This window comes from Phacochoerus africanus, chromosome 8, assembly GCF_016906955.1.
Source record: "Phacochoerus africanus isolate WHEZ1 chromosome 8, ROS_Pafr_v1, whole genome shotgun sequence".
Lineage (NCBI taxonomy): Eukaryota > Metazoa > Chordata > Mammalia > Artiodactyla > Suidae > Phacochoerus > Phacochoerus africanus.
In genome coordinates, this window is record NC_062551.1 from 47,702,579 (window position 1) to 47,714,934 (window position 12,356).

The 12,356-nt window shown below is 50.5% G+C and overlaps 1 protein-coding gene across 7 annotated transcripts; it reads right to left on the reverse strand.

Moving 5' to 3' along the window:
- Nucleotides 1-3,425: 3,425 nt before the first annotated feature.
- On the reverse strand, nt 3,426-12,316 carry RINL (Ras and Rab interactor like). 7 transcript variants are annotated; one of them, XM_047793722.1, is made up of 12 exons: nt 12,111-12,316; nt 10,073-10,161; nt 9,715-9,874; nt 8,224-8,326; nt 6,876-6,948; nt 6,491-6,555; nt 6,054-6,203; nt 5,564-5,968; nt 4,857-5,174; nt 4,530-4,661; nt 4,248-4,411; nt 3,427-4,165 (listed from the first exon to the last, which is right to left on the reverse strand). In XM_047793722.1, the coding sequence occupies exons 2-12, from the start codon at nt 10,120-10,122 to the stop codon at nt 4,103-4,105; spliced, it is 1,683 nt and encodes a 560-aa protein (XP_047649678.1). In that variant the 5' UTR covers nt 10,123-10,161; nt 12,111-12,316; the 3' UTR covers nt 3,427-4,102. The 7 variants fall into 7 exon arrangements, with proteins under 7 accessions (XP_047649679.1, XP_047649678.1, XP_047649684.1 ...); XM_047793723.1 differs by lacking the exon at nt 6,054-6,203 and having other exon boundaries at nt 3,426-4,165; XM_047793728.1 differs by lacking the exon at nt 12,111-12,316 and having other exon boundaries at nt 3,428-4,165; nt 9,715-9,858; nt 10,073-10,158.
- Nucleotides 12,317-12,356: the final 40 nt, after the last annotated feature.

Sequence of the window (12,356 nt, forward strand, 5' to 3'; positions counted from 1 at the left end):
GAGTTTTGGGAGTTCCCTGGTAGCCTTAGGGGTTAAAGATTTGGCATTATCATCCCTGTGGCTCGGGTTTGATCCCTGGTCTAAGAACTCCCGCATGCCACAGTGCAGTCGATAAATAAATAAATAAATAATAAATACATTTTAAAAATTAAAAATAATAATGCAGGATTTTGATGATTACAAAATGTAAAATTTTAATGCACGTACATCGCTTCATTAGATGGATTAACAGAGATTTTCCTAATTTTCTCGTAGATGAACGTCCTTGTTGCTGGAATAAGACGGAGTTGGGTATTAATTTCTACTCGAGTTTCCTTTTTTATATTAAGTGCTAAGAATCTAAGTTTCCTGTAGCTGCTGTAACAAATGACTGCAAACCTGGTGGCTTTAAACAACAGAGATGTACCCTCCTGCAGTTGTGGAGGCAAGAAGCTGGAGATCAGTATCACTGGGCTGAAATCAGGTGTCAGCTGGTCACACTCCTTGTCTCTTCCAGCTTCGGGTGGCTGCCGGCTCTCCTCGGCTCGTGGCCACATCATTCCAAATTGCAAGGCCAGTATCTTCAAATTTCCCTCTGCTCTGTGTTTAAATTGCCTTCTCCCATTTGGGTCAAGCCTTCCCTCGCCTTCCTTTTATAAGGACACGTGCGACTGCATTTAGAGCCCCCCTCAATAGTGCAGGGTAACCTCCCCACTTTTAGATCATTAATTTGATAACATAGGCAAAGACCCCTTTCCAAATAAGGTAACTATGGATTCCAGAGATTAGGACATGGAGATCTTTGTGGGGAGCCATTTTCAGACTAATACAGAAACTTTGTTCACTGAATTATTCAGCAAGTATTTTATTGAACACCTACAGCGTGCCAGGCATTTGTCTAGACACTGAGAATACAACTGTGAACAAAACAGAGACCCCTAGCCTCCTGGAGCTGACATTCTAAGGCTGCACTCTCTAAAATGGTATCTACAGAACTTCCCATTGTGGCTCAGCAGTAATGAACCTGGCGAGTATCCATGAGGATTCAGGTTTGATCCCCAGCGCTGCTCAGGGGGTTAAGGATCCGGCGTTGCCATGAGCTACAGTGTAGGTCACACACAGTGTGGCCGGCAGCTCCGATTAGACCCCTAGCCTGGGAACTTCCATATGCTGTTGAGTGCAGCCCTAAAAAAATAAAATAAAATAAAATGGTAGCTACAGGAGATCTCTGGTGGCTCAGTGGATTAAAGAACCTGTGTCGTTACTGCAGTGGCTTGGGTCACTGCTGTGGTGTGGGTTTGATTCCTGGCCCCAAAACTTTTGCATGCTGTAGGCATGGCCAAAATAAAATAAAATAAAATAAAATGGTATGCCATTTGTAGCAACATGGATGGAACTAGAGACTCTCATACTGAGCAAATTAAGTCAGAAAGAGAAAGGAGTTCCTGACGTGGTGCAGTGGTTCAGTTGCGACTAACGATTCCACCTGGGATGGACTGGGTGTCTGGGGTTAGTAGGTGAAGACTGTTACAACTGGAGTGGGTGGGGAATGGGATCCTGCTGTATAGCACAGGGAACTATATCCAATCACTTGTGATGGATCAGGATGGAGAATAATGTGAGAAAAAGAACATATATATATATATATATTTTTTTTTTAAACTGGGTCACTTTGCTGTACAGCAGAAATTGGCAGAACACCGTAAATCAACTATAATAAAAATAAAATATTGATTACATGTTGAAGTGATATATTGAGTCAAATCAAGTATGTTATTAAAGTTGATTTCACTTGTTTCTTTCTTTCTTCTTTTTTTTTTTTTTTTTGTCTTTTCTAGGGCCGCCCCCTCAGCATATGGAGGTTCCCAGGCTAGGGGTCTAATCAGAGCTGTAGCTGCTGGCCTACACCACAGCCACAGCAACCCAGCATCCAAGCCATGTCTGCGACCTACACCACAGCTCACGGCAATGCCAGATCCTTAACCCCCTGAGCAAGGCCAGGGATCGAACCCGCAACCTCATGGTTCCTAGTTGGATTCGTTAACCACTGAGCCACAACGGGAACTCCACTTGTTCCTTTTCAGTTATTTTTTTCCTGCACCTGTGGCATATGGGAGTTCCCAGGCTAGGGATTGAATCGCAGCAGCAGCAGCTGGCCTACATACACCATAGCAACGCCAGATCAAAAGTGAATCTGCAAACTACACCACAGCTTGCCCACTGAGAAAGGTCAGGGATTGAACCTGAAGCCTCATGGATACTAGTCAGATTCTTAACCCACTGAACCACAATGGAAACTTCTTTTTTTAGTTATTTTAAAATGTAGGTATGAGAATATTTATTTATTTATTCATCCGAGCCACGTCTGCGACCTACACCACAGCTCACAGCAATGCCAGATCCTTAACCCACTGAGTGAGGCCAGGGATCGAACCCGCAACCTCATGGTTCCTAGTCGGATTTGTTAACCACTGCGCCACGACGGGAACTCCGGTATGAGAATATTTAGAACTACATGTGTCGCTTGCATTCTGTTTCTATTGAATAGAGCTGTTCTAAGGGGAGGGAGAAGATTATGTACAGTTAACACAATAAATAAGTATATGACGGTATGCTAGGAAGTGATAGTTTTCACGGAAAAAACTAAAGATCGGTGTAAGGCAGTGTGTTAGTTTCCTATGGCTCTGTAACAAATTACCACAGATTTAGTGGCTTAAAAAAAAACAACACCCATTTATTATCTTGTAGTTCTAAAGCTCAGATGCCCAAAGTATGAATGGACCTAGAGATTATCACATTAAGTGAAGTAAGTCAAAGACAAATATCATATGACATCACTTATATGTGGAATCTAAAAAAATGATTCAAGTGAACTTATTTACAAAACAGAAATAGACTCACAGACTAGAAAACAAATTTATGCTTACCAAAGCGGAAAGGAGGGGGAGATAAATTAGGAGTTTGGGATTAATGTATCCATATATATAGAATATGTATAAAACAGGTAAAGAACTAGAACCTACTGTATAGCACAGGAAACTAATACTCGATATCTCATAATAACCTCTAATGGAAAAGAATCTGAAAAAGAATTATATATATGTATGTATATATACACTTATCTATGTATAACTGAATTGCTTTGCTGTACACTTGAAACCAAGACAACATTGTATATGAACTATACCTCAATTAGAAAAATAAAATCAAAGGCTGAGTTCCTTCTAGAGGTTCTAGGGGAAAATCCATCCCTTGTCTTTTTCGGTTTCTAGAGGATGCCTACACTCTTTGTCTCCTGGACACATCATTCTGACTTCTGCTGGCATCATAGTTTTATTTTATTTTATTTTTTATTTTTTTATTTTTTAGGGCCACACCATAGCTTATGGAAGTTCCCTGGCTAGGGATTGAAGCCAAGCTACAGTTGCCAGCCTACACTACAGACACAGCAACACCAGATCTGAGCCACCTCCACAACCTTTATCGCAGGCAAAGCGGGATCCTTAACCCACTGAGCAGGGCCAGGGATTGAACCTGCACCCTTATGGATGTTAGTCGAGTTCATTGTCGATAAGCCACAACGGGAACTCCTGCTGGCAGCATCATAGCTCTTCCTCTGACTCTCCTGCTTCCCTCTTCTAGGGACCCTGGGAATTACATTGGACCCACCTGAATCCAGGATAATCTCTCCATCTCATAATCTTTAACACCCCCCCAATATCCTTCATTTAATTTAATCACACCCGTAAAGTCTCTTTTGCCACTTAAGGTAACATATTCAGAGATTCTGGGGATTAGGAGGTGGACGTCTTGGGTGGGCCTTACTCTGTCTACCATAGGGAGGGTCAAGCCAGAGAAGCTGCAGTTTTAGACAAGGGGTGTCAGGAGAGAGGCTCTCTGGAGAAGGTGACATCTGCCTAAAGTCCTGAAGGAAGCAGCAGTGTGGATATTCGGGAAGGGCATTCCAAGAAGCAGGAACTGCCAAGGCAAAGGCTCAGGGGTCGACCTATTCCCTTTTCCTGGGCATCCCTCCTTCTGGTGCCCTCTAAACCACAGGGGTCAAAAGTTGGTGCTGTCTCAGGTGCCTCTGAATCTTGTTTGCGAGCAGAAAGTTTTGAGATCCCTAATCGTCATTGGTCTCCCGCACACTCTCTATCTCCCACGGTTCCTCAAAGGGCTGCTTGGTCTGTAGGGAGAGTCAGGAGCCTGGGTCAGAAAGGCAACAGGTTCAATCCTCCCTTCCACCTGCAGTCCGGAAGGGTGATCACCTGGGCTCCAGAGCTGCTCTGTCTGTGCAGCGTCCGCCTTCGGTGCCACTGGCGCAGGGAGGCCCTGGCCTCTGAGCTGAGCTGCTGGGGCGCGCGGCCCTCGTCGGGCTGGTAGTGGGCAATGTGGTACAGCGCCCCAAACCACGTGGTCAGGTAGTACCCGGCTAGAGGCGAAGGGGAGGTCAGGTCAGTCCTCTCATGTGCAGGTCGAGGCTGTCAGGGGCGTCTGCGGCCCTAGGGCGCTCCCTGTTGGGTCCTGGCGTTCCGGGGCTGGGGGCTCACCTTCTCCGCGTAACTCATCCGGATCCAAGAGCTCCATGAGAAACTCCACGTCCAGCTGCGTCTCCCCAATGTCCGGACTCCAGATCAGTTCCTCCGTCAGCGCTGGCAGGAAGGCGTCAGCCCCCAGCGGCTCTAGGGGAGCCGGAGGACAGGCTCTGAGGTGGATGGAGACACCTTCCATCCAAACCCCAGGACCGCGAGTGCCGGCTGCCCTTCCACTTTGCCGGGCATACCAACGTCCCTTACTAGGTCCCCCGGCTCGCGTAGACGCCTCCCGCAACCCTCACGCCACGCCATATCCAGGTGGACACAAGCGTCCTTCTTTACCTTGATTGTTGCCCTGAGCCAGGCCCAAGTAGACGTCACTGCACACAGCCAGGAGGAGGGACACCTTGCGGCGTGGGGCGCAAGCAGCGTGGAGGTGAGTCAAGCGCGCGTGGATGCGGCTCCGCAGGGCGGGGGCGGGGCCCCGCCCCTCACGCCCCGCCCCCTGAGCTCCAGAACGCCCCGCCTCCGCGCGCAGAGCCAGCTGTCGCCTTCGCAGTTGCAGCAGCTCTGGGGCGCGAAGCGTGCGGAGTCGAGTCCACAGGGCTGGCTTCAGCGGCGCCAGCACCGCCCGGCACAAGGCTGCCTCCACCGCGGGACCTTCAGGGATTGAGGTGGTTGAAGAAGGGGCCGCCAGGCTCACCCACGCCCACCCTCTCGCTCCCCCGACCCACCCTGGCCAACTGGCGCCCTTCCACAACGTCTGGCCACCCAGTTGTGTAGACTGAGGTGTGGACACACGTGGAAGAGGGAGCCTGGGTGTGAACACACACGTGGAAGAGAGAGGGGTAGGGCTGGCACACAGGGGTGAGATGGAGCAGTGGTGAATAGAATCAGTGTTACTACAGGTAGGAAAGGAGGTGTGAGTAGAAAAGGCGACAGGTGTGAAGGAAGTTGGGTGTTCACACCTGCAGAAGGCCAAGAGCTGGCAAACGTGAATCTGGGGGGGTTTGGAGAGTGGCCCTAAGTTCCCACTCCATCCTCATTACCTAGATCCTCGTCCTTCTGGGGGACCCCAGGTCCCCTGCTCTCAAAAACAGCCCTGACATCAGGGTCCTTTGCTAAGTGTTCCTGGAGGTCAGTGAGGAGATGCCGCACATCCTGAAGCAGCTCTGTGGCCGGGTCCCCAGGCCTGTGGGCCCCCGCAGTGTCGGAGGTGAGGCGCGCCCGAAGGCCCCGGAACTGCCTGGCCACATAGCCGCTCCGGGCCCTGGCTAGAGCCCGGATGTGATGAGTGAGCACATCCTCAGGTCCTTCCTCTTCATCTTTGTCCTCCTCCTCCTCCTCCTCCTCCTTCTCCATCAGGCTGGCCAGAGGTGGCCTAGGATGTTGTACTTCTGGGCTGAGTGGGCCTTCCACCCAGGAGACCTGGTGAGGGGCTGGGTGCCTGGGGGCTGTTGTGAGAAGAGGGTTGGGTTCCACAGAACAGGGGCTGCAGCTCCTTCACCTTTCAGGGGCCCAGGGCCCTGCCCATCTAACCTGGACCATGTGTCTCGGCAATCTCCGGAGTTGTCTCTGGGGGGGTCTGTTTCGTCCCCCACCCTCTGTGGGTATCCAGGTAGAGCTTGTTCACCACGAAGAGCACCCTCCCTGAGGTGTTGAGTTGAATGCTGCCAATCTGCAGAGAATCTGGCGGCCAGCAGAAGTGAGGTGTCCCAGGTGCCCAAGGGGCCAGCTTTGGTTCCTTCAGGTCACCAGGAGACTTAGCCTGGACACAGCCTTATTGCTGGAGGAACTGAGGCTTGGTCCCTGGCACCTCCTCATTCAGGCCCAGGAGTCAAGCACCATCCCCAGCTTTCTCAAAGCCTCAGCCTTATCCTCCCTCAAACCCTGTAGTTTGGCCCAACCAAGTGCCATATCCTGGACTAAGGGGACAGAAAAGTGGTCTCTTCCTCCCTTAGAGAATCATGACTCACCTGTGTGTTGGTCTCCAGGCCCTAGAGTGGGAGGGGGCAAGAGCAGTGTTCTGGGTAAAACATCCCTGAGAAAAAGACAAGGAGGAGCCCCGATGCGGATGGTGTGTCATAGGGAAGGATTTCCCCTTGGCCCCCACCCCTTTTCCGCCTTTTTTGGCTGCCCCATGGGAGTTCCCAGGCCAGGGATTAGATGTGAGATGCAGCTGCAATCTATAGCCATAGTTGTGACCTATGCCATAGCCCGCAGCTGCAGCAACACTGGATCCTCAACCGACCGAGCTGGGCTGAGGGTCAAACTTGTGTCCCAGTGCTCCAGAGACACAGCCAATCCCATTGCACCACAGCAGGAACTCTCTCCTTAGTCCTTTTGGTGGATGACCTGTACCTGCTAGCTGATAGGAAGGCCAGGAGATGGGGCAGGTCAGGCATGCAGAGCTTAGAGGATTCCAGAGACACACCTGTGGGGAGAGGCAAGGAGGAACAAGTTAAAAAAGTTAAGGGGAAACAGCCTCCTTTTCCCTGGGACTCTCCCTTTCCCAGGTTTGCAGTTCCCCCAAAGACCTTCAGAACAGGGAATTTTCTACCCCTTGCAGCCCCCTGTGTCTTCTGTGTCTTAAGCTTGCATCCCACTTATGTCACCAAATAGGATTCATTCATTAGACACATATTTATTAAGCATCTGTTCATTTTCAGGCACTGGGGATACAGTTGTCAAAAGGCAGGTGCATCCACTTCCCTCCTGTAGCCTACCTTTTAATGGAAGGAAATAAAAATAAATGAGTAAACAAATAAAGATAAGTCTATCATGTGTTGAGTGCTGCGAATGAAATCGAGTGATTGAAAGCGACTAGGGTTTTCATTAGCTGTGGCGGTCAAGGAAGGTTACGTTTCTGTAGAGGGCCAGAAGATGGAGACTAAACCGACCATTGAAGGAAATACAAAGGGCCTGAGTTGGGACATAATAAGCATGCTCAAGGAACAGACAGAGGCATTCTCTTGTGGCTCAGTGGGTGAAGGATCCAACATTGTCCGTGCAGCAGCTCAGGTTGTGCTGTGGCATGGGTTTGATCCCTGGCCTGGGAACTTGCCCATCCTGCAAGTATGGCCAAAAATGGAAAAAAAAATAAAAATAAAAATAAAAAAAGGGAACAGAGAATGGTGTGTTGGAGCAGAGTGAATGAAGGGCAGTAGATGGAGAAGTGGGCAGGGGCTAAGCAGGCAGCACCTTATAGGCCATGATGAGGAATTTAAAATTCACTAAAGATGTTGCACGTCCTTTGCAGGTTTGGGGGCAGGAATGTATAACGTCTGATTGATGTTTGAAAATATTACTCTGGTTGCTGTGTTTAGAATGGATTGCAAGAAGGAAAGGGTGAGAGAGGAGGCTATTACAATTGTTTGGGCAAGAGGCGATGGTGGCTAGGACTCAGGTGATGGAGCTGGAGGGGACTGGGAAGAGTTAGGGGGCACTTCAGAATTAAAACTGAGCATGGGCTAAGGATCTGGCGTTGCCATGAGCTGTGGTGTAGGTCGCAAACATGGCTCGGATCTGATGTTGCTGTGGCTGTGGTGCAGGACCCCTAGGTGTGGACCCCTAGCCGGGGACCCTCCATATGCTGCAGGTGCAGCCTTAGGAAACAAATTAAAAAAAAAAAAAGAATTAAAACTGAGCAATCTTGGTGATAAACTTGCTGTGGACTGGAAACTTGGAGTGGAGGTGGTAGTATCCTCACCTCCAGGGAGCTTCTGGATCCGGTAGGTGTTGACATCCCCTGGCGAAGGTCCTGTCCTCAACACCAGGATCTGGCTGTGGTCATGTCCTATGACCAGGAAACTCTGGCAGGGGGTGGGTGGAAGCAAAGGTCAGCTTGAAAAGGACAAATGCAGAAGTCTGCTTTTGCCTGCCTAGCATCTATCTCCCTTATTTTGAGTTCCACACCCCAAAATTCCTTTCGAGAAACCCGCTCTCTTAGGTCCTGTGGGTGGAAATAACTCCCTCCAAGCCCTAGGGGTGGGCCCATGACCTGACCTAGCCAGTAGCCTGACAGTGTTCTCTGACCATTGTGATTGGTTCAGAGATGAGCATATGAATCAAGCTCAACCAATGAAAATCTTCCACAGGATTTTTACTGGAGCTCTTTGGAAAGAGCTTTCTTTGTACATTGGGGGTTGCTAAGCTGGGCTCATGTGGCCCTGAGCTGGGGCCAGCCATCTCTGTCACTACAAGGAGAGACCCTCCCTAAAGGAGGGAGACCTGTTAGTTGCCTTATTCAGATTTATCCCCTATTGCTCGCAGAATTCCAGCTTTGTTCAGGGCATCAATAGGCCCAACCATAGGAGATGGATAATGATTGTTGTAGCCAGTAGTCCCCACCTCTGGCTGTATAACTCTCAGGTGTGCTTTTAAAAATATTGCAGCCTGGGCCCCATCCATATATTCTGAATCAATTGTGAAGGCTTTTGCTTTTCTAGCTAAAAAAACAAATGCAACTGGTGCCTCCCTTCTTCCCTTTTCCAGTGTGGAATTCACATGTGTGCTTGGGCTGGGGCAGCCAGTGGGTGACCATGAGGGATGTCAAGAGAGTTGCAGAGACGCTGGCCTTGATGTCACGTGGAAGAGAACTAGAGCCTACAGCTGCCTTTCTGGTTATGTTAGCAAGATAAATGCCTATTCAGAGTTCCCCTCATGACTTAGTGGTCAATGAACCCGACTAGGATCCATGAGGATTCAGGTTTGATCCCTCGCCTCACTCAGTGGGTTAAGGATCTGGCGTTCCTGTGTGCTGTGGTGTAGGTCACAGACACAGCTCAAAACCTGTGTTGCTGTGGCAGCTGTAGCTCTGATTCGACCCCTAGCCCGGGAACTTCCATATACCGCAGGTGTGGCCCTAAAAAAAAAAAAAAAAAAAAAACAGATAAGTGCCTATTCATCTAAGCTACTATAAAACAAGTGTTTATTATTTGCATCATCCCCAAATAGGAAAAATTCCCCGCAGTTTAAAACAAAGCTAAGAAATAGGATGAAGAGAAATATACGTATAAGTTGTCTGATGCTCAGACATTGCTGAAATTACTTTTACTTCTGGGCTTTTCAGTCATTTGAATCAAAAAGTAGCTTTTCTACTTGCTTAGTTTGTGTTGTGTTTGTTGCTAGCAACCAAGAGAGTCCTGATTCAGGATGTCACGGGGAGGGTCAGAGAGGGTCCCCAGCTGTGTGTACTTACCCCTGGTGGCCACAGCTCCAGAAGGGCTTTCGCACCCTGGGCATCCAGCTCTGGAATCTGCCACACCCCACATGTTCTCTGCAGTCGAAGGCATGGCTCTGGGGTCCCAAAGACCCCTAAGTGGGTCTCACCTGCTCCATTCGCCTGTGATGGGATTAGTCTGGGACAGGCAGGGACCAGAACAGGGTTCTGAGGAAGGCGATTGGACACTGAGGTGGGCGTCAAAGGTCCAGGAAGGGGCAGCCCAGGGGGAACAGGTCAGAGATGGGGTTCGGGGGTCCCATGGGGGATGGGAATTGGCTGGAAGGGGCTTCTGATTCCGGGGGCAGGAGATGGAGATGGCCCCAGCAGCCCTCACCTCTCCCGGTCGGTGGGGCCTGCCGAGGCCTTGTCCTTCGGCTGGCCCATCCTCAGGATGCAGGTGGCCAGTGAGCCATGGTCTGGCCTCTGGCAGGGAAGAAGATAAGGCTCGAGGCTGCTCCAGGGGTAATATTCAAAATACAACCCACGAGGCAGAGTCGCTGACCAATCAGAATGGACTTGATACCCCTTGCTATGCTAGGTGTTAATTCTTTAATTGCCGGATGGTAGGGAGAGCTGGGGGTCCCAGGAGGAAGGCCAGTGTGTTTTGGGTGTAGGAGGAGCGGGAGAGGACTCAAAGATGACAGCTGTTTACCCAGTGGGAGGTTAACATTTCAATTTTGTTTTGTTTTTGCTTTTTAGGGCCACACCCACGGCATATGGAAGTTCCCAAGCTAGGGGTCAAGTTGGAGCTGCAGCTACCGGCCGACACCACAGTTCACGGCAATGCCGGGTCCTCAACCCACTGAGAGAGGCCAGGGATCAAGCCCACATTCTCATGGATCCTAGTCTGGTTTGTAACCGCTGAGCCTCAACAGGAACTCCAATATTTCAGTGTTTACCATCCAGTGCCGCTGTACAGCTGTGGACCAGCTAACTAACAACCCTCATGGAAACCCAGTGCCTGGAAAAGGGCTCTGCCCACAGTAGGCGTTCTGTCAAAGTGACGAATGTCATACAACATCTCCTCTTCTTCCCTCCCCAGACCACAGAGGGGCCCTCAAATATTTTCTCCCAACATTTTTTTTTTTTTGGTCTTTTTGCCATTTCTTGGGCCGTTCCTGTGGCATATGGAGTTTACCAGGCTAGGGGTCGAATCGGAGCTGTAGCCACCAGCCTACACCAGAGCCACAGCAACGCGGGATCCGAGCCGCATCTGCAACCTACACCACAGCTCACAGCAACGCCGGATTGTTAACCCACTGAGCAAGGGCAGGTATCGAACCTACAACCTCATGGTTCCTAGTTGGATTCGTTAACCACTGCGCCACGATGGGAACTCCTCCCAACATTTTATGAAAAATTTCAAACATTCAGAAAAATTGATTTTTTTTTCAGGGAACATCCATATACCCACTACCTAGATTCAACTATTAACATTTTATTCTTTTTGCTTTACCACACATCTGGCCCTCTATCCATCTATCCATCAGACCCAAACTCTTAACCAGGTAGAGAGTCCTACAGCGGGTTATCAGTTAAGGTAGGCATTAAAAAAACTATCCCTGCAGCAGTCTCAGGAGTAGGGGGTCTAAGTCCACCCATTTGTCCATCTGTCTGTCCGTCCATACATACATCCATCCACCCATCCACCCACCCATCCATTCATCCACTCACCCACCCACCCATCCATCCATCCACCCATTCATCCATCCATCCATCCATCCATCCCTCCACCCACCCACACATCCACCCATTCATCCATCCATCCATCCATCCATCCATCCATCCCTCCATCCACCCACCCATCCATCCAACCACCCACCCATCCACCCACCCACCCATCCACCCATCCATCCATCCATCCACCCATCCATCCACCCAACCGTCCACCCACCCACTCATCCATCCACCCACCCATCCATCCACCCACCCATCCATCCACCCATCCACCCATCCACCCATCCATCCATTCACCCACCCATTCGTCCATCCACCCAACAAGTATTTACTGAGTACAGGCCTAGAATTCGGTGCCTGGGGAAAGGATGACAGCAGACTAGGCCCCTGCTCCCAGGGGCTTGTGCTCTTCTTGGGGTGGGCACAGGGGATGGATAGCAAACAGTTAAACAAACCCCTCAGCCCCCTGACCAGAAACCTAGGGTGTTGGGAAGTGGGAGACAGAGAACAGGTGCCCTGCCCAGGGGAGAGCAGGCAGGAGGGGTCGGGGGAGGGAGGCAGATGCTGGCCTGGGTCCCGTAGAGGTGGAGGGGACGGGTGGTGCTGGGCAGGGCCAGAGGGGGGCAGCTGCCTGATACCAAAGGGAGGCAGCGAGGGGTGATGATGCCAGCTGCTTGGTCCCTGGGGGCCCCTACCTGTTCTCGGAGGGGAGGCCTGGAGGAGCAGGAAGTGAAAGTGTTCTCACAGAGAGAGGAAGCAGAGCAGGCAGGGGGAAGAGGCGGGGCTGGGGGTACCTCCCTCTTTCCGGGGGCTCAGGCCTCAGATGACTGGGCTTTGGAGGAAGGACCCTAGGCAGTCTGGGGGTCCAGGGGTAAGAGCCGTGAGGCTCCTGTGGCCACAAGAGTCCCCTCTCGACAGCCTTCACGCTGTTTCTCGTAAGA

What these genes read in the sequence shown, in the direction of transcription:
- RINL (XM_047793722.1), bottom strand. Translation starts at nt 10,122, where the DNA reads ATGGGCCAGCCGAAGGACAAGGCCTCGGCAGGCCCCACCGACCGGGAG. An exon ending in TGGAGCTGTGGCCACCAGGG is followed by an intron (nt 8,327 to 9,714) that starts GTAAGTACACAC and finishes ACCCCCTGCCAG; the next exon opens with AGTTTCCTGGTCATAGGACA. An exon ending in GGCTCAGGGCAACAATCAAG is followed by an intron (nt 4,662 to 4,856) that starts GTAAAGAAGGAC and finishes CGGCTCCCCTAG; the next exon opens with AGCCGCTGGGGGCTGACGCC.